This window comes from Salvelinus namaycush, chromosome 38 (genome assembly GCF_016432855.1).
Source record: "Salvelinus namaycush isolate Seneca chromosome 38, SaNama_1.0, whole genome shotgun sequence".
NCBI classification, from domain to species: Eukaryota; Metazoa; Chordata; class Actinopteri; order Salmoniformes; family Salmonidae; genus Salvelinus; species Salvelinus namaycush.
In genome coordinates, this window is record NC_052344.1 from 20,873,464 (window position 1) to 20,895,686 (window position 22,223).

Consider the following 22,223-nt stretch of genomic DNA (forward strand, 5'->3'; position numbering starts at 1 on the left):
ACTGATAAACCAGGGCAGCTCTGTACCGTAAAACCCCCACCCCCTCAGAGCACTGATAAACCAGGGCAGCTCTGTACTGTAAAACCCCCACCCCCTCAGAGCACTGATAAACCAGGGCAGCTCTGTACCGTAAAACCCCCACCCCCTCAGAGCACTGATAAACCAGGGCAGCTCTGTACTGTAAAACCCCCACAGAGCACTGATAAACCAGGGCAGCTCTGTACCGTAAAACCCCCACCCCCTCAGAGCACTGATAAACCAGGGCAGCTCTGTACTGTAAAACCCCCACTCCCTCAGAGCACTGATAAACCAGGGCAGCTCTGTACTGTAAAACCCCCACAGAGCACTGATAAACCAGGGCAGCTCTGTACCGTAAAACCCCCACCCCCTCAGAGCACTGATAAACCAGGGCAGCTCTGTACTGTAAAACCCCCACTCCCTCAGAGCACTGATAAACCAGGGCAGCTCTGTACTGTAAAAACCCCACCCCCTCAGAGCACTGATAAACCAGGGCAGCTCTGTACTGTAAAACCCCCACCCCCTCAGAGCACTGATAAACCAGGGCAGCGCTGTACTGTAAAAAAGTGTAATTGTTTATTTGGAAGCGATTAAAGGTTGCTTCTGGCTTGGGTCAAGGAAAGCTATCCAGAGTGTATATTGAATTTCACACACAAACTTTAATATTTTATACTGTGTGATCTTAAGTGCATTCTAACAACAGACACATTCCTCTCTGAAGTGTAAACAGCCTGAGAATAAGAGACATCTGTTTCACAGTAATACATTGTTGTTTAATGTGATCACATCATGGTGGATCGTGAGTGGATTGTGAATGCTGTTTACTTCCTCTCTGCCAATACCACAATCCCCCTGACTGTCTAAATCACACAATCTCCCCCCGACTGTCTAAACCACACAGTCTCCCCTGACTGTCTAAAACACACAGTCTCCCCTGACTGTCTAAATCACACAGTCCCCCCCTGACTGTCTAAATCACACAGTCCCCCCCTGACTGTCTAAATCACACAGTCTCCCCCTGACTGTCTAAATCGCACAGTCTCCCCTGACTGTCTAAATCACACAGTCTCCCCTGACTGTCTAAATCACACAGTCTCCCCCTGACTGTCTAAATCACACAGTCTCCCCCTGACTGTCTAAATCACACAGTCTCCCCCTGACTGTCTAAATCACACAGTCTCCCCCTGACTGTCTAAATCACACAGTCTCCCCCTGACTGTCTAAATCACACAGTCCCCCCCTGACTGTCTAAATCACACAGTCCCCCCCTGACTGTCTAAATCACACAGTCTCCCCCTGACTGTCTAAATCGCACAGTCTCCCCTGACTGTCTAAATCACACAGTCTCCCCTGACTGTCTAAATCACACAGTCTCCCCCCGACTGTCTAAATCACACAGTCTCCCCCCGACTGTCTAAATCACACAGTCTCCCCCCGACTGTCTAAATCACACAGTCTCCCCCCGACTGTCTAAATCACACAGTCTCCCCCCGACTGTCTAAATCACACAGTCTCCCCCCGACTGTCTAAATCACACAGTCTCCCCCCGACTGTCTAAATCACACAGTCTCCCCCCGACTGTCTAAACCACACAGTCTCCCCCGACTGTCTAAATCACACAGTCTCCCCCCGACTGTCTAAACCACACAGTCTCCCCCCGACTGTCTAAATCACACAGTCTCCCCCTGACTGTCTAAATCACACAGTCTCCCCCTGACTGTCTAAATCACACAGTCTCCCCCTGACTGTCTAAACCACACAGTCTCCCCCCGACTGTCTAAATCACACAGTCTCCCCCTAACAGTCTCCCCCGACTGTCTAAATCACACAGTCTCCCCCCGACTGTCTAAATCACACAGTCTCCCCCCGACTGTCTAAATCACACAGTCTCCCCCCGACTGTCTAAATCACACAGTCTCCCCCTGACTGTCTAAAACACACAGTCTCCCCCTGACTGTCTAAAACACACAGTCTCCCCCTGACTGTCTAAAACACACAGTCTCCCCCTGACTGTCTAAAACACACAGTCTCCCCCTGACTGTCTAAAACACACAGTCTCCCCCTGACTGTCTAAATCACACAGTCTCCCCCTGACTGTCTAAATCACACAGTCTCCCCTGACTGTCTAAATCACACAGTCTCCCCCTGACTGTCTAAACCACACAGTCTCCCCTGACTGTCTAAATCACACAGTCCCCCCCTGACTGTCTAAATCACACAGTCTCCCCCTAACTGTCTAAATCACACAGTCTCCCCCTGACTGTCTAAATCACACAGTCTCCCCTGACTGTCTAAATCACACAGTCTCCCCCTGACTGTCTAAATCACACAGTCTCCCCCTGACTGTCTAAACCACACAGTCTCCCCCCGACTGTCTAAATCACACAGTCTCCCCCCGACTGTCTAAATCACACAGTCTCCCCCCGACTGTCTAAATCACACAGTCTCCCCCCGACTGTCTAAATCACACAGTCTCCCCCCGACTGTCTAAAACACACAGTCTCCCCCTGACTGTCTAAAACACACAGTCTCCCCCTGACTGTCTAAAACACACAGTCTCCCCCTGACTGTCTAAAACACACAGTCTCCCCCTGACTGTCTAAAACACACAGTCTCCCCCTGACTGTCTAAATCACACAGTCTCCCCCTGACTGTCTAAATCACACAGTCTCCCCTGACTGTCTAAATCACACAGTCTCCCCCTGACTGTCTAAACCACACAGTCTCCCCTGACTGTCTAAATCACACAGTCCCCCCCTGACTGTCTAAATCACACAGTCTCCCCCTGACTGTCTAAATCACACAGTCTCCCCCTGACTGTCTAAATCACACAGTCTCCCCTGACTGTCTAAATCACACAGTCTCCCCTGACTGTCTAAAACACACAGTTTCCCCCTGACTGTCTAAATCACACAGTCCCCCCCTGACTGTCTAAATCACACAGTCTCCCCCTGACTGTCTAAATCACACAGTCTCCCCCCGACTGTCTAAATCACACAGTCTCCCCTGACTGTCTAATTAACACCATCTCCCCCTGACTGTCTAAACCACACAGTCTCCCCCCGACTGTCTAAACCACACAGTCTCCCCCTGACTGTCTAAACCACACAGTCTCCCCCTGACTGTCTAAATCACAGTCTCCCCTAACTGTCTAAAACACAGTCTCCCCCATGACTGTCTAAATCACACAGTCTCCCCTGACTGTCTAAATCACACAGTCTCCCCTGACTGTCTAAATCACAGTCTCCCCTGACTGTCTAAAACACAGTCTCCCCCATGACTGTCTAAATCACACAGTCTCCCCTGACTGTCTAAATCACACAGTCTCCCCTGACTGTCTAAATCACAGTCTCCCCTGACTGTCTAAAACACACAGTCTCCCCTGACTGTCTAAAACACACAGTTTCCCCCTGACTGTCTAAAACACACAGTCTCCCCTGACTGTCTAAAACACACAGTCTCCCCCTGACTGTCTAAATCACACAGTCTCCCCTGACTGTCTAAATCACATAGCCAACAGCACGGCTGAGGAACAGAGGGGACAGAGGGGTGGATAGATGGATGAATGGCTTGACTGATTTATGGATGGAAGGTAACAGAATAGGACAAAACTATGGTAGAATTTCCCACTGTCAGAAAGCAGCTGAGCGGTGATTGGAGAGTTGAGGAGTCTGTCCCAAGTCCACCCATTCTCTCCAGTGGGCACTGAGAGGCCTGTGAGACTTGGGGCCATAAGAAGCCATTGCCCCTTAGTTATTGGGGCCAGGTTACACAATCCAGACAGAGACATTGGGGCCATCAGGGGACATCCACTGCCTGTTGGTCATTATGGACGGATTCTAGTAAAGAGCAGTGGGCCAACGACACCCCAACTCAGGCCTCAACCTTTGCTCCGGCCCCGTCTCCAATGCTGGCCTGTCTGGCTTGTAGACAGAGAGAAGAATGTCTCTATAAAAGTGCCAGGTTATGGAAAGACAAAGGTCACCTATTCAGCCGAGGAACAACCGAGGCATGGAATCCTAGAACAGTTCTGAATTTATTCACCCTTAGTAAAAAGCTAACTACAGTAACTAAGAGCAATGGTTGATGTCAGGAAATTAAAGCTCAAATACCACCTGTCTGATGAGGCAACAGAGGCTGTCTCTCTCAGACTTAGCCTTTGTGACAGTGTTTGTGTTATATGATCGGTTACATTGGCACTGTAGCTAATGAGCCTCCTCTCTAACCCAGTGGTATTCAAAGTCAGGGTTGCAACCCCTAGTGGGGTCATGGTGGAACTGCAGTGGGGTCACCCCCCCCAAAACAAATATAATATATAAGAGTACAGATTATTGTTATACGTTTTTGAAAAATATAATTTATTGAATAAAAGTATTTATTGGTTTCTTTTCATTTTGATAAGAAAATGCAATGAATTTAAGGTTATTTGTTGATATAAAAATCTAAATGTACAGATTTTAAGGTTTAAGATTTGGCCTGGGATGGAGTCGCGAGAAATTCTGACAGAAAAAATGGGATCCCGTTGAATTGTTTTAATAGCATTGCTCTAACCCTTTGAGCACTGAACATCACAGGAGGATGGTGAAGGGAGGACGGCTCATAATAATGCCTGGAATGGAGAGAATGAAATGGTATTAAACACAAGGAAACCATATGTTTAATGGGTTTGACACCATTCCATTCAATCCGTTCAGCCCATCCTCTGATTTAGAGTGCCACCAGCCACCACTGCTGAGCTATTGAATCCATTAAAGATATGCTCCGGAACTTTGGTGACTAGTAAATATTTTTTAAACCACCCGCTTTGGGCCGGATGTGTCAACATGTAGTTCATACATGCATAATCTATGAGCAGATTACTCTCTTAAATTAGCCACGAAAGCGACTGTTTTCTGGAAGCTGTGCTGTGCCATTTTCCCTACATTTTCCCCCCATGTGGGCCAGACCCTTAGCAAATCGAGTTTCAGCCAATGAGCTTCAGCCCTGCGCCATTTGAGTGACGCACACACAACAGAGCGAGAGAGAGAGAGAGAGCAATGACGTGGTGCACATATCTGCACATATGTGACGTAGTACACGATTTTTGGGGACCACTTTTGGCTCGTGAGTGCTACTTTCAGAACTGCTGGATAAAAAGTATACAAAAGTACCGGAGAATCTCTTTAAGTGGCTTTTCTCCAGGGTGTCCTTGTCAGGTCCCTACTAGCAGATGGTGTCATGGAGAAGCTATCTGAGGAGGCATCTAGTCAGCTACCCATTAGGCTACAGTACTCTCCAGTCAGAGATGTTGGCGAGGACAGCCACGTTACCGTACGACAGTAACGTTCAAAAGTGTCGGTTGGTTTGAATGTTTACATCAAACACTTTTAAATGTGGAAGTCATTTATATATTATAAAAACAATGTTTAGACATATCACTGCACAAATGGGACAAATTTCAGTGGAATAGTTTATGGCTGCATCTCAAATGGGACCCTATTCCCTTTATAGTGCACTACATTTGACCAGGGCCCAGGATACTATATAGGGAATAGGGTGCCATTTGGGATGCATCCCAAGTCTCTGAGAACATCTGATCTGACAGGACTTTAAAAACCTATAAAGGTGAGGAGAGACTGGAGTGACTCACCAGGCATCAATATGTACAGCATGAAGTCCATTATACACAGCTTTGTGTGTGTTATGTTTAGCTAAAGACTAGGAGGTACAACAGGGGACTTTAGATACACGTCTCCTTAGTAGGGGCCTTTCTGAGTCCTGACAGTGTTAAAGAGGCTGTGTAGTCCAACGTTAAGTTATACTGGGGATATCAACGAGCAGTCAGTGCATGGGAAACTCTGAAATAAACATCCTATTATCCATCTAGAGCTCTGGTTAAAAATAGAGCAAAACATGAGGACTTGAAACAACCTGCTCGAAATCAAGTCAGAGTTAACAACCAGTTCTCAGAGGTTCCTATCCACTTCCTCCCGTCTGACGCTGTCATTCCTACCCGCCCTTTGACTGACAGTCCAGTGTTATCTGACGTCAGACAACAGGGTCGTATTCATAAGGCTCTAAACGGAAGAAAACTGACTGAAACAGGGAGGGACTAGCTGAACAGGGAGGGACTAGCTGAACAGGGAGGGACTAGCTGAACTGGGAGGGACTAGCTGAACAGGGAGGGACTAGCTGAACAGGGAGGGACTAGCTGAACTGGGAGGGACTAGCTGAACAGGGAGGGACTAGCTGAACAGGGAGGGACTAGCTGAACAGGGAGGGACTAGCTGAACAGGGAGGGACTAGCTGAACAGGGAGGGACTAGCTGAACTAGGAGGGACTAGCTGAACAGGGAGGGACTAGCTGAACAGGGAGGGACTAGCTGAACAGGGAGGGACTAGCTGAACAGGGAGGGACTAGCTGAACAGGGAGGGACTAGCTGAACAGGGAGGGACTAGCTGAACAGGGAGGGACTAGCTGAACAGGGAGGGACTAGCTGAACAGGGAGGGACTAGCTGAACTAACCAATAAGAAGGGACTAGCGTTTTGGAACGGTGTGCCTTAGTGAATATGACCCAGGCTTCTAATGTACCTGTATCTGCAGCATGGTGCTCTCTCCCTCCAGTCTCCTCTGGCAGGGCACCAGTTTCCTCCTGAGGTCTGTCTGTCTTCCTTCTTCCTTGGTGATCATCTGCAGGCAGCACGTCTCCTCCTCCAGCACCTGCATCTCTATGTTACCGTCTCTGATCAGGCCCTCCTGAACATTCACCTTCTCATAGAAAATACACATCTCCTCCTCACGCTCCAGCAACTGTACCCCTCTGTCAGAGAGAGAGAGAGAGAGAGAGAGAGAGAGAGAGTCATGCTCAACATGAGCTCCTGATATATTTGATTTTTTTTGGTTTTTAGAATGAGATAAACACTCTAATCGAAGAAGAATTCCAGACAAGAAGTGATGAACAACAACTCTATACATTCAGAATAGAAAAAAAAGTAACTTTGCGCCTCAAGTTAAGAAGTTTTGAGTCTAGCTAGCTAGCTACACAACAAAGACCTAGCCAGCAGACTAACAAGCTAGCCAGAAGAAACGAGCTAGAACAAACCTAGCAAGGACAGTTAATACAACTACATCAAACGACCAAACTGAGTGAGTAAACCAAAAAGGAGCACGGACTAACTGTAAACATATCTTCAGTTTTTTGTGTGAGGATTTTTCACTCTTATTGCTGTTTTTTGAACTAAAGTAGCGCGAACAGCAGACAAACAAATCGGTTGCCATGGCAACGGGGCAGCAGAACAGCGCAGTAGGAGCAGTAGTAGCAGAGCGCACAGACACCATGTCCCCACTCCCCCTCAGCGCAGAATCCATTCTCTACCCAAAAAGGGCCAAAAATGACACAATGAGGAAAGCTTTTAAACAGAAACTACTAGAGGAGAGGCCAGAAACCCTTTTTGCAGACCTCTACAAAAACGGTGACGTGAGTAATCTCATCTTCCTCACTGACCAGCCAAATGCATGGCGCTCAGCAGTCTGCTCTCACTACCCATCCATAAAGAAAGAGGGAATCTGTAATGGGTGGAAGCTGAAAATCAAAGAGACAGACGACCCTGACAGCACCATGATAACAATCAACCTCTACAAGACTGGAACTGTCATGGTGCAAGGTAACATTAGGCTGTTTGAAACAGACTTTCAGACCATTAAGGAGAGAGCGGAGAGAGAGAAGGACACCACCAGTGACATGCCCTCCCACAACACAAACTCCACCCTCACCCCTACCCTCCCCACCCACAAAGGCACATCCAGCACCTCTCTTCCCACCACAGTGGAGGACACGCCCCAGGAGGAGAGCGACCCCCTCAGTGCAGAGCAGGCTCAGGCCCTCCTCACCACCATGGCTGCCATGAGGGATGAGTTCACCAAACTGGAGGGGGAGGTGGTCCTGCTCAGGGAGAGCGTGAGCAAACAGCAACCAGACAACCACACCTTAGAGGAGCTCCTAACCAAGGTGAGGACAGAGCAGGACAGCAGCCTTGCAACACAGCTGAAAGAGGTTCAGCAAGAGAGAGACGGACTCAAGAGAGAGCTGGCTGATCTAACAAAGGAGGTGAGAGAGCTCCAAAAAGACAGGCAGAGCAGCAATAAGGAGCTGACCGCACTAAGAGAGGAGCTGCAGGAGAGAAAGAGAGCAGAGGACAGGCTGCAGGAGCAGATAGATCACCAGCCTATGACCTGCCCTCACACAGCAGAGGAGCCCAGCTCAACCAGCCAGACTTCCCCAGCCCTGCCTGCTGCACCCCTCCTCCCCAACCCACAGAACAGCCTCCCACTGACAGTGGCACCAACACAGACCAGCCACACCCCAGCTCCAACACCCACCAGCCCCCACTCTGCCCCCCCCAGTCCAGAAGAAACACTGGCTGACATCGTCCTGTTAATGGACTCAAATGGGAAGTATGTTCAGGAGAAGAAACTTTTCCCTAGACACAAAACGAGAAAGGTGTGGTGCCCAACAACGCAGAGTGCCATGGAGCTGCTTGATAAGGCCCATCTCGGGTCGCCAAGCCACATAATCATACATACCGGAAGCAACGACCTGCGTGCTCAGCAGGAGAGGGTGGCGACTTCACTACGGGGAGTGATTGAGAAGGCCTGCGCAATCTTCCCCAACACAAGAATCATAGTGTCAACCCTTCTACAGAGGAGGGACTTCCACCCTGCCACAATCCAAAGAATAAACGCCAGCCTATCCCGGGACTGTGCCCTGCGACCCAATGTACACCTGGCCCACCATCCCACCCTCGATCTGGACTGTCTCTATGACCATGTTCACCTGTACAGGGAGACAGTCCCCATCCTTGCCAAGACTCTCAAGGACGTCGCTTTAAACCGCAGCCCGACCTCTCCACCCAGGAACAGCGGAGCAATCTCCACCCCGCCGAGATCACCGAGACAACATCCCGGACCAGCACCCTGGACCCCCCAGCCACGACCACAGCACCACCAACCTCAATGCCCACCACAGCCAGCGCAGCACAGACCACCCCAGCCCAGCTTCAGAGCCACCCAGACGAGGCCTCCCACCCCCCTGCCCCCCACCGCAGACCCAAACCTGGAGGAGCCACAGCCCAGCAGGCAGAGCTACGCACAGGCTGTGAGAGGAGCAACTGGCCCAGCCCCCACCAACCAAATGAGTGACATCAAACAAATGCTGAGTCTACTATGCTCACATGTGATGGGCCGAGGGTCATGGTAAGATGAGCACATGAACTCCACCATTCTCACACTACATCCACCCAAGTGGCATGACACAAATTCTATCTTAAATTATAAACAAATCACATTTGCAAAATAAGAGTTTACTTTAATTGAAAAGTCCTATTTTAATGGTTCTTCTTGGATTGTGAGTGTTTGTCTCATTTTGAAAGGTAAAGAAAAGAAAAGAAAAAAAAAAAAGTTATGAAGTCTTTTTACGTTGCATGTTGGAATTTACAAGGATTGAAGTCCTCTGCTTTTGGGCTAAAGAGCAGAAACCCAGACTTCATGAAAGAAATTGATGATGTTGATATTGTAGTACTACAGGAAACATGGTGCAGAGGTGATGTTTCCACTGGCTGTCCACTAGGTTATAGGGAGATAATCATACCATCCACTAAATTAAAAGGAATCAAACAGGGCAGAGACTCAGGGGGAATGCTAATATGGTATAAATCTGAACTAATTAATTCAATCGAATTGATCAAAACAGGAGAATTCTTTATCTGGTTAAAAATCAACAAGGAGGCTATCTTGACAGATAAAAACGTCTTCCTCTGTGCCACATACATTCCCCCCTCAGAGTCACCCTACTTCAATGAAGAGAGTTTCTCCATTCTAGAGGGGGAGATTAGTCACTTTCAGGCCCAAGGCAACGTACTGGTCTGTGGAGACCTGAATGCTAGAACAGCAGAAGAACAAGACACTATTAACAGTCATGGGGATAAACACCTACCAGGAAGCAATAACCTTTCCCTCCCCACATACCCCCACAGAAACAACTATGACAAAGTGAAAAACAAAAACGGAGTACAGCTCCTGAGGCTCTGTCGAACACTGGGTCTGTACATAGTCAATGGCAGGCTGAGAGGAGACTCTTTTGGTAGGTACACCTACAGCTCATCTCTTGGCAGCAGCACTGTAGACTACTTCCTCACCGACCTAAACCCAGAGTCTCTCAGAGCCTTCACAGTCAGCCCACTAACACCTCTCTCAGACCACAGTAAAATCACAGTGTATCTGAGAAGAGCAGAACCCAACCATGAAGCATCACGGCCCAATAAATTACATGGTACTAAACAAGCCTATAGATGGAGTGCAAACAGTACAGACATCTACCAAAAAGCAATTAGTAGCCAAAAAATACAATCTCTCCTGGACAACTTTTTAGCCTTAACATTCTCCTTCAGCAATGAAGGTGTAAATTTGGCCGTTAGGAACATAAACTTTATATTTGACAAATTAGCCTCCTTGGCTAATCTAAAGAAGCATAAGAGCAAACCAAAAATAACAGATAATGAAAAATGGTTTGATAAGGATTGCAAAAATCTAAGAAAGTCATTGAGAAATATATCTAATCAAAAACACAGAGAACCAGACAACAAAAATATACGCCTTCAATATGGAGAAACACTGAAGCAATACAAACGCACCCTAAGAACAAAAAAGGAACAGCACATTAGAAATCAGCTGGATGGAATTGAGGAATCCATAGAATCAAACCACTTCTGGGAGAATTGGAATAAATTAAACAAACCTCATCATGAGGAATTGGCTATCCAAAATGGGGATATGTGGAGAAATCACTTTGCAAACCTCTACAGCAATATAACAAAGAGCCCAGAACAAAAAGATATACAAGAAAAATTACAAATCCTTGAATTAGCAGTCAAAGACTATCAGAATCCTGTGGATACCCCAATTACAGAAGAAGAATTATTGGAAAAACTATGCAATCTCCAACCCAAAAAGGCCTGTGGTGCTGATGGTATTTTAAATGAAATGATCAAATATACAGACCACAAATTCAAATTGGCTATACTCAAACTCTTCAACATTATCCTCACTGCAGGTATTTTCCCCGATATTTGGAACCAGGGATTGATCACACCAATCTATAAAAATGGAGACAAATTTGACCCAAATAATTACAGAGGAATTTGCGTTAACAGCAACTTGGGGAAAATTCTCTGCAGTATTATAAATAGCAGACTACATCATTTCCTTGACGAACACAACGTCCTGAGCAGAAGCCAGATTGGATTTCTAAAAAATTATCGTACAACAGACCACATTTACACCCTCCACACTCTAATTGATAAACAAGTTAACCAAAACAAAGGCAAAATCTACTCGTGTTTTGTAGATTTCAAGAAAGCATTTGATTCAATTTGGCACGAAGGTCTTTTTTATAAACTAATAGAAAGTGGTATTGGAGGGAAAACATATGATTTTATTAAATCAATGTACACTAAAAACAAATGTGCGGTTAAAATTGGCAACAAGCAAACAGACTTCTTCTCTCAGGGGCGTGGAGTGAAACAGGGCTGCCCAATAAGTCCAACATTATTTAACATCTACATTAATGAATTGGCAAAAATATTAGAAGAATCGGCAGCACCTGGTATCACCCTACACAACACTGAAATCAAGTGTCTGCTGTACGCAGATGACCTGGTGCTGCTGTCTCCCACTAAAGAGGGGTTACAGCAGCACCTAGATCGTCTTCACAGGTTCTGTCAGACCTGGGCTCTGACCGTTAACCTAAAAAAAACAAATATAATGATATTCCAAAAAAGGTCGGGAAATAAGGATGACAAATATAAATTCTATTTGGACACAGTTCTATTAGAACACACCAAAAACTACACATATCTAGGACTAAATATCAGCAACACAGGTAGCTTTCACATGGCTGTGAATGAGCTGAGAGACAAAGCAAGAAGAGCATTCTATGCCATTAAAAGGAACATCAAAATTGAAATTCCAATTAGAATCTGGCTCAAAATTTTTCAATCAGTTATAGAACCAATTGCTCTATATGGCAGTGAAGTATGGGGTCCACTCTCTAATAATGAATTTACCAAATGGGACAAACATCCAATTGAAATATTGCATGCAGAGTTTTGCAAGACTGTATTGCAAGTACAAAGAAAAACTCCAAATAACGCATGTAGGGCAGAATTGGGCCAATACCCCCTCCTCATTCGAATAGAAAAAAGAGCCATCAAATATTACAACCATCTAAAAACAAGTGACCCCAAAACATTCCATCACACAGCTCTACAATGTCAAGAGATGAAACCAGAGAAGAGTCCCCTCAGCCAGCTAGTTCTGAGGCTCAGTTCACCAACCCAAACCAACCCCATAGAGCCTCGGGACAGCCCTCAGAAAATCTGGCCCAACCAAATCATCACAAAACAAAAAGAAAAATATATCACCTATTGGAAAGACACCACAAAAAATCAAAGTAAACTTCAATGCTATTTGGCTCTAAACAGACAGTACATGGTGGCAGACTATCTGACCACTGTGACTGATAGAAAACTGAGGAAAACATTGACTAGGTACAGACTCAGTGAGCACAGTCTGGCTATAGAGACCGGTCGTCACAGACAAACCTGGCTGCCCAGAGAGGACAGGCTGTGCTCACTCTGCTCCAGGGGAGAGGTAGAGACAGAGGTGCATTTCCTACTACACTGTGACAAATACTCAGACCTAAGAGCATATTTCTTTCCCAAAATTATAACTCAATACAAAGAATTTGAAACTATAAAAGATGAAGAAAAAATCAAATATTTATTGGGTGAAAAGCCAAAATGTGCAGTTTTGGCAGCCAAATATGTGTCCTCCTGCCACAACCTGAGGGACAGCCAGTGAAAATTGCAAAGTAATGTTGATAATATTTCCCATTTAGCTTAGTTTTGTTTTGTCTTTCATACCAGGTCATATGTCTTCTCAAGTCATGTTGACACTGGTCTACTACCATTGATTTAATATATTGTTGTTCTGATTAATATTGTTGTTGTAGTTGCTGTTAATGGTAATCCCATGTCCACTACTACTATTATTATTACTGTTGGTTCCACCATTTATTTATATATAAATATATATATATTTTGTATATATATACATATATATTAGATTTTTATTTTTCGATATGTATACTTTGACAATGTAAGTAATAATGAACTTGCCATGTCAATAAAGTCAATTGAATTGAATTGAATTGAGAGAGAGAGAGAGAGAGAGAGAGAGAGAGAGAGAGAGAGAGAGAGAGAGAGATCAAACTGTAAAGTAGGGATGAGGATCGGTCAAATACCATCAGTAGCTGCCCAATCGCCCACATTGTTCAGCATCGTTGCCTGTAGTTAGTCGTAAGCAGTAGCTGTCTTTCCCTATCTGGTATGTAGAATCTTGGTTGGTGGTCGTGTGGACGGTGCAGACTGATCAACAGAAAGCCAGACTCACCTGTCATTGTGGCTCTGCATGGCTGTGTTTTGTCTCTTCCTCATCTAACAGACAGACAGACTCACCTGTCATTGTGGCTCTGCATGGCTGTGTTTTGTCTCTTCCTCATCTGACAGACAGACAGACTCACCTGTCATTGTGGCTCTGCATGGCTGTGTTTTGTCTCTTCCTCATCTAACAGACAGACAGACTCACCTGTCATTGTGGCTCTGCATGGCTGTGTTTTGTCTCTTCCTCATCTAACAGACAGACTCACCTGTCACTGTGGCTCTGCATGGCTGTGTTTTGTCTCTTCCTCATCTAACAGACAGACTCACCTGTCACTGTGGCTCTGCATGGCTGTGTTTTGTCTCTTCCTCATCTAACAGACAGACAGACTCACCTGTCACTGTGGCTCTGCATGGCCGTGTTTTGCCTCTTCCTCATCTAACAGACAGACAGACAGACTCACCTGTCACTGTGGCTCTGCATGGCCGTGTTTTGCCTCTTCCTCATCTAACAGACAGACAGACAGACTCACCTGTCACTGTGGCTCTGCATGGCTGTGTTTTGTCTCTTCCTCATCTAACAGACAGACTCACCTGTCATTGTGGCTCTGCATGGCTGTGTTTTGTCTCTTCCTCATCTAACAGACAGACTCACCTGTCATTGTGGCTCTGCATGGCTGTGTTTTGTCTCTTCCTCATCTAACAGACAGACTCACTTGTCATTGTGGCTCTGCATGGCTGTGTTTTGTCTCTTCCTCATCTAACAGACAGACTCACCTGTCACTGTGGCTCTGCATGGCTGTGTTTTGTCTCTTCCTCATCTAACAGACAGACAGACTCACCTGTCACTGTGGCTCTGCATGGCTGTGTTTTGTCTCTTCCTCATCTAACAGACAGACAGACTCACCTGTCATTGTGGCTCTGCATGGCTGTGTTTTGTCTCTTCCTCATCTAACAGACAGACTCACGTGGCTCTGCATGGCTGTGTTTTGTCTCTTCCTCATCTAACAGACAGACAGACTCACCTGTCATTGTGGCTCTGCATGGCTGTGTTTTGTCTCTTCCTCATCTAACAGACAGACATACTCACCTGTCACTGTGGCCATGCATGGCCGTGTTTTGTCTCTTCCTCATCTAACAGACAGACAGACTCACCTGTCATTGTGGCTCTGCATGGCCGTGTTTTGTCTCTTCCTCATCTAACAGACAGACAGACTCACCTGTCACTGTGGCTCTGCATGGCTGTGTTTTGTCTCTTCCTCATCTAACAGACAGACAGACTCACCTGTCATTGTGGCTCTGCATGGCCGTGTTTTATCTCTTCCTCATCTAACAGACAGACTCACCTGTCATTGTGGCTATGCATGGCTGTGTTTTGTCTCTTCCTCATCTAACAGACAGACTCACCTGTCACTGTGGCTCTGCATGGCTGTGTTTTGTCTCTTCCTCATCTAACAGACAGACAGACTCACCTGTCACTGTGGCTCTGCATGGCCGTGTTTTGCCTCTTCCTCATCTAACAGACAGACAGACAGACTCACCTGTCATTGTGGCTCTGCATGGCTGTGTTTTGTCTCTTCCTCATCTGACAGACAGACTCACCTGTCACTGTGGCTCTGCATGGCTGTGTTTTGTCTCTTCCTCATCTAACAGACAGACAGACTCACCTGTCATTGTGGCTCTGCATGGCTGTGTTTTGTCTCTTCCTCATCTGACAGACAGACAGACTCACCTGTCATTGTGGCTCTGCATGGCTGTGTTTTGTCTCTTCCTCATCTAACAGACAGACTCACCTGTCATTGTGGCTCTGCATGGCTGTGTTTTGTCTCTTCCTCATCTAACAGACAGACAGACTCACCTGTCATTGTGGCTCTGCATGGCTGTGTTTTGTCTCTTCCTCATCTAACAGACAGACAGACTCACCTGTCATTGTGGCTCTGCATGGCTGTGTTTTGTCTCTTCCTCATCTAACAGACAGACTCACCTGTCACTGTGGCTCTGCATGGCTGTGTTTTGTCTCTTCCTCATCTAACAGACAGACAGACTCACCTGTCACTGTGGCTCTGCATGGCCGTGTTTTGCCTCTTCCTCATCTAACAGACAGACAGACAGACTCACCTGTCACTGTGGCTCTGCATGGCCGTGTTTTGCCTCTTCCTCATCTAACAGACAGACAGACAGACTCACCTGTCACTGTGGCTCTGCATGGCCGTGTTTTGCCTCTTCCTCATCTAACAGACAGACAGACAGACTCACCTGTCACTGTGGCTCTGCATGGCTGTGTTTTGTCTCTTCCTCATCTAACAGACAGACTCACCTGTCATTGTGGCTCTGCATGGCTGTGTTTTGTCTCTTCCTCATCTAACAGACAGACTCACCTGTCATTGTGGCTCTGCATGGCTGTGTTTTGTCTCTTCCTCATCTAACAGACAGACTCACTTGTCATTGTGGCTCTGCATGGCTGTGTTTTGTCTCTTCCTCATCTAACAGACAGACTCACCTGTCACTGTGGCTCTGCATGGCTGTGTTTTGTCTCTTCCTCATCTAACAGACAGACAGACTCACCTGTCACTGTGGCTCTGCATGGCTGTGTTTTGTCTCTTCCTCATCTAACAGACAGACAGACTCACCTGTCATTGTGGCTCTGCATGGCTGTGTTTTGTCTCTTCCTCATCTAACAGACAGACTCACGTGGCTCTGCATGGCTGTGTTTTGTCTCTTCCTCATCTAACAGACAGACAGACTCACCTGTCATTGTGGCTCTGCATGGCTGTGTTTTGTCTCTTCCTCATCTAACAGACAGACATACTCACCTGTCACTGTGGCCATGCATGGCCGTGTTTTGTCTCTTCCTCATCTAACAGACAGACAGACTCACCTGTCATTGTGGCTCTGCATGGCCGTGTTTTGTCTCTTCCTCATCTAACAGACAGACAGACTCACCTGTCACTGTGGCTCTGCATGGCTGTGTTTTGTCTCTTCCTCATCTAACAGACAGACAGACTCACCTGTCATTGTGGCTCTGCATGGCCGTGTTTTATCTCTTCCTCATCTAACAGACAGACTCACCTGTCATTGTGGCTATGCATGGCTGTGTTTTGTCTCTTCCTCATCTAACAGACAGACTCACCTGTCACTGTGGCTCTGCATGGCTGTGTTTTGTCTCTTCCTCATCTAACAGACAGACAGACTCACCTGTCACTGTGGCTCTGCATGGCCGTGTTTTGCCTCTTCCTCATCTAACAGACAGACAGACAGACTCACCTGTCATTGTGGCTCTGCATGGCTGTGTTTTGTCTCTTCCTCATCTGACAGACAGACTCACCTGTCACTGTGGCTCTGCATGGCTGTGTTTTGTCTCTTCCTCATCTAACAGACAGACTCACCTGTCACTGTGGCTCTGCATGGCTGTGTTTTGTCTCTTCCTCATCTAACAGACAGACTCACCTGTCACTGTGGCTCTGCATGGCTGTGTTTTGTCTCTTCCTCATCTAACAGACAGACAGACTCACCTGTCACTGTGGCTCTGCATGGCCGTGTTTTGCCTCTTCCTCATCTAACAGACAGACAGACAGACTCACCTGTCACTGTGGCTCTGCATGGCCGTGTTTTGCCTCTTCCTCATCTAACAGACAGACAGACAGACTCACCTGTCACTGTGGCTCTGCATGGCTGTGTTTTGTCTCTTCCTCATCTAACAGACAGACTCACCTGTCATTGTGGCTCTGCATGGCTGTGTTTTGTCTCTTCCTCATCTAACAGACAGACTCACCTGTCATTGTGGCTCTGCATGGCTGTGTTTTGTCTCTTCCTCATCTAACAGACAGACTCACCTGTCATTGTGGCTCTGCATGGCTGTGTTTTGTCTCTTCCTCATCTAACAGACAGACTCACCTGTCATTGTGGCTCTGCATGGCTGTGTTTTGTCTCTTCCTCATCTAACAGACAGACTCACCTGTCATTGTGGCTCTGCATGGCTGTGTTTTGTCTCTTCCTCATCTAACAGACAGACTCACCTGTCACTGTGGCTCTGCATGGCTGTGTTTTGTCTCTTCCTCATCTAACAGACAGACAGACAGACTCACCTGTCATTGTGGCTCTGCATGGCCGTGTTTTGTCTCTTCCTCATCTGACAGACAGGCAGACTCACCTGTCACTGTGGCTCTGCATGGCTGTGTTTTGTCTCTTCCTCATCTAACAGACAGACAGACTCACCTGTCATTGTGGCTCTGCATGGCTGTGTTTTGTCTCTTCCTCATCTAACAGACAGACTCACCTGTCACTGTGGCTCTGCATGGCTGTGTTTTGTCTCTTCCTCATCTAACAGACAGACAGACTCACCTGTCATTGTGGCTCTGCATGGCTGTGTTTTGTCTCTTCCTCATCTAACAGACAGACAGACTCACCTGTCACTGTGGCTCTGCATGGCTGTGTTTTGTCTCTTCCTCATCTAACAGACAGACAGACTCACCTGTCATTGTGGCTCTGCATGGCTGTGTTTTGTCTCTTCCTCATCTAACAGACAGACAGACTCACCTGTCACTGTGGCTCTGCATGGCTGTGTTTTGTCTCTTCCTCATCTAACAGACAGACAGACTCACCTGTCACTGTGGCTCTGCATGGCCGTGTTTTGCCTCTTCCTCATCTAACAGACAGACAGACAGACTCACCTGTCACTGTGGCTCTGCATGGCCGTGTTTTGCCTCTTCCTCATCTAACAGACAGACAGACAGACTCACCTGTCACTGTGGCTCTGCATGGCTGTGTTTTGTCTCTTCCTCATCTAACAGACAGACTCACCTGTCATTGTGGCTCTGCATGGCTGTGTTTTGTCTCTTCCTCATCTAACAGACAGACTCACCTGTCATTGTGGCTCTGCATGGCTGTGTTTTGTCTCTTCCTCATCTAACAGACAGACTCACCTGTCATTGTGGCTCTGCATGGCTGTGTTTTGTCTCTTCCTCATCTAACAGACAGACTCACCTGTCATTGTGGCTCTGCATGGCTGTGTTTTGTCTCTTCCTCATCTAACAGACAGACTCACCTGTCATTGTGGCTCTGCATGGCTGTGTTTTGTCTCTTCCTCATCTAACAGACAGACTCACCTGTCACTGTGGCTCTGCATGGCTGTGTTTTGTCTCTTCCTCATCTAACAGACAGACAGACAGACTCACCTGTCATTGTGGCTCTGCATGGCCGTGTTTTGTCTCTTCCTCATCTGACAGACAGGCAGACTCACCTGTCACTGTGGCTCTGCATGGCTGTGTTTTGTCTCTTCCTCATCTAACAGACAGACAGACTCACCTGTCATTGTGGCTCTGCATGGCTGTGTTTTGTCTCTTCCTCATCTAACAGACAGACTCACCTGTCACTGTGGCTCTGCATGGCTGTGTTTTGTCTCTTCCTCATCTAACAGACAGACAGACTCACCTGTCATTGTGGCTCTGCATGGCTGTGTTTTGTCTCTTCCTCATCTAACAGACAGACAGACTCACCTGTCACTGTGGCTCTGCATGGCTGTGTTTTGTCTCTTCCTCATCTAACAGACAGACAGACTCACCTGTCATTGTGGCTCTGCATGGCTGTGTTTTGTCTCTTCCTCATCTAACAGACAGACAGACTCACCTGTCATTGTGGCTCTGCATGGCCGTGTTTTGTCTCTTCCTCATCTAACAGACAGACTCACCTGTCATTGTGGCTCTGCATGGCTGTGTTTTGTCTCTTCCTCATCTAACAGACAGACAGACTCACCTGTCATTGTGGCTCTGCATGGCCGTGTTTTGTCTCTTCCTCATCTAACAGACAGACAGACTCACCTGTCACTGTGGCTCTGCATGGCCGTGTTTTGCCTCTTCCTCATCTAACAGACAGACAGACAGACTCACCTGTCATTGTGGCTCTGCATGGCTGTGTTTTGTCTCTTCCTCATCTGACAGACAGACTCACCTGTCACTGTGGCTCTGCATGGCTGTGTTTTGTCTCTTCCTCATCTAACAGACAGACTCACCTGTCATTGTGGCTCTGCATGGCTGTGTTTTGTCTCTTCCTCATCTAACAGACAGACTCACCTGTCACTGTGGCTCTGCATGGCTGTGTTTTGTCTCTTCCTCATCTAACAGACAGACAGACAGACTCACCTGTCATTGTGGCTCTGCATGGCTGTGTTTTGTCTCTTCCTCATCTAACAGACAGACTCACCTGTCACTGTGGCTCTGCATGGCTGTGTTTTGTCTCTTCCTCATCTAACAGACAGACTCACCTGTCATTGTGGCTCTGCATGGCCGTGTTTTGTCTCTTCCTCATCTGACAGACAGGCAGACTCACCTGTCACTGTGGCTCTGCATGGCTGTGTTTTGTCTCTTCCTCATCTAACAGACAGACAGACTCACCTGTCATTGTGGCTCTGCATGGCTGTGTTTTGTCTCTTCCTCATCTAACAGACAGACTCACCTGTCACTGTGGCTCTGCATGGCTGTGTTTTGTCTCTTCCTCATCTAACAGACAGACAGACTCACCTGTCATTGTGGCTCTGCATGGCTGTGTTTTGTCTCTTCCTCATCTAACAGACAGACAGACTCACCTGTCACTGTGGCTCTGCATGGCTGTGTTTTGTCTCTTCCTCATCTAACAGACAGACAGACTCACCTGTCATTGTGGCTCTGCATGGCTGTGTTTTGTCTCTTCCTCATCTAACAGACAGACAGACTCACCTGTCATTGTGGCTCTGCATGGCCGTGTTTTGTCTCTTCCTCATCTAACAGACAGACTCACCTGTCATTGTGGCTCTGCATGGCTGTGTTTTGTCTCTTCCTCATCTAACAGACAGACAGACTCACCTGTCATTGTGGCTCTGCATGGCTGTGTTTTGTCTCTTCCTCATCTAACAGACAGACAGACTCACCTGTCATTGTGGCTCTGCATGGCCGCGTCATGGCTCTTCCTCATCTAACAGACAGGCAGACAAACAGACAGACAGACTCACCTGTCATTGTGGCTCTGCATGGCTGTGTTTTGTCTCTTCCTCATCTAACAGACAGACAGACTCACCTGTCATTGTGGCTCTGCATGGCTGTGTTTTGTCTCTTCCTCATCTAACAGACAGACAGACTCACCTGTCACTGTGGCTCTGCATGGCTGTGTTTTGTCTCTTCCTCATCTAACAGACAGACAGACTCACCTGTCATTGTGGCTCTGCATGGCTGTGTTTTGTCTCTTCCTCATCTAACAGACAGACAGACTCACCTGTCATTGTGGCTCTGCATGGCCGCGTCATGGCTCTTCCTCTTCGGACAGACAGGCAGACAAACAGACAGACAGACTCACCTGTCATTGCCGCTCTGCATGGCCGCGTCATGGCTCTTCCTCTTCGGACAGACAGACAGACAAACAGACAGACAGACTCACCTGTCATTGTGGCTCTGCATGGCCGCGTCATGGCTCTTCCTCTTCGGACAGACAGGCAGACAAACAGACAGACAGACTCACCTGTCATTGCGACTCTGCACAGCGTTGTCGTGGCTCTTCCTCTTCGGACAGACAGACAGACAGACAGACAGACAGACAGACAGACTCACCTGTCATTGCGACTCTGCACAGCGTTGTCGTGGCTCTTCCTCATCTGTAGCAGGTTCTGTTCATGGTAGTTGATCATGTGGGTCAGCCGGCCCAGGTTCAGCTTCTGCTCCTCCCTCTTCTGTCTCATCTCATGAAGCACCTGGGTCACCTTGGAGATGGAATCAGAACAGAGAAACATCATAACCCTAACCCAGGTCACCTTGGAGATGGGATCAGAACAGAGAAACATCATAACCCTAACCCAGGTCACCTTGGAGATGGAATCAGAACAGAGGAACATCATAACCCTAACCCAGGTCACCTTGGAGATGGGATCAGAACAGAGAAACATCATAACCCTAACCCAGGTCACCTTGGAGATGGGATCAGAACAGAGAAACATCATAACCCTAACCCAGGTCACCTTGGAGATGGGATCAGAACAGAGGAACATCATAACCCTAACCCAGGTCACCTTGGAGATGGGATCAGAACAGAGAAACATCATAACCCTAACCCAGGTCACCTTGGAGATGGGATCAGAACAGAGAAACATCATAACCCTAACCCAGGTCACCTTGGAGATGGAATCAGAACAGAGAAACATCATAACCCTAACCCAGGTCACCTTGGAGATGGGATCAGAACAGAGAAACATCATAACCCTAACCCAGGTCACCTTGGAGATGGGATCAGAACAGAGAAACATCATAACCCTAACCCAGGTCACCTTGGAGATGGGATCAGACAGAGAAACATCATAACCCTAACCCAGTCACCTTGGGATGGGATCAGAACAGAGAAATCATAACCCTAACCCAGGTCACCTTGGAGATGGATCAGAACAGAGAAACATCATAACCCTAACCCAGGTCACCTTGGAGATGGGATCAGAACAGAGAAACATCATAACCCTAACCCAGGTCACCTTGGAGATGGGATCAGAACAGAGAAACATCATAACCCTAACCCAGGTCACCTTGGAGATGGGATCAGCAGAGAAACATCATAACCCTAACCCGTCACCTTGGAGATGTTCAGAACAGAGAACATCATAACCTAACCCAGGTCACCTTGGAGATGGGATCAGAACAGAGAAACATCATACCCTAACCCAGGTCACCTTGGAGATGGATCAGAACAGAGAAACATCATAACCCTAACCCAGGTCACCTTGG

General features: G+C 47.2%; 1 protein-coding gene across 1 annotated transcript in view; it reads right to left on the reverse strand.

Moving 5' to 3' along the window:
• Positions 1 to 22,223, reverse strand: part of ccdc146 (coiled-coil domain containing 146) — a 51,645-nt gene that overhangs the window by 8,666 nt on the left and 20,756 nt on the right. The window contains exons 10-11 of the mRNA XM_038978036.1: positions 21,066 to 21,214; positions 6,590 to 6,818 (exon numbers count right to left, since the gene is read on the reverse strand). Of these exons, the coding sequence (XP_038833964.1) occupies positions 6,590 to 6,818; positions 21,066 to 21,214 (378 nt within the window). The remainder of the gene's footprint in view (positions 1 to 6,589; positions 6,819 to 21,065; positions 21,215 to 22,223) is intronic.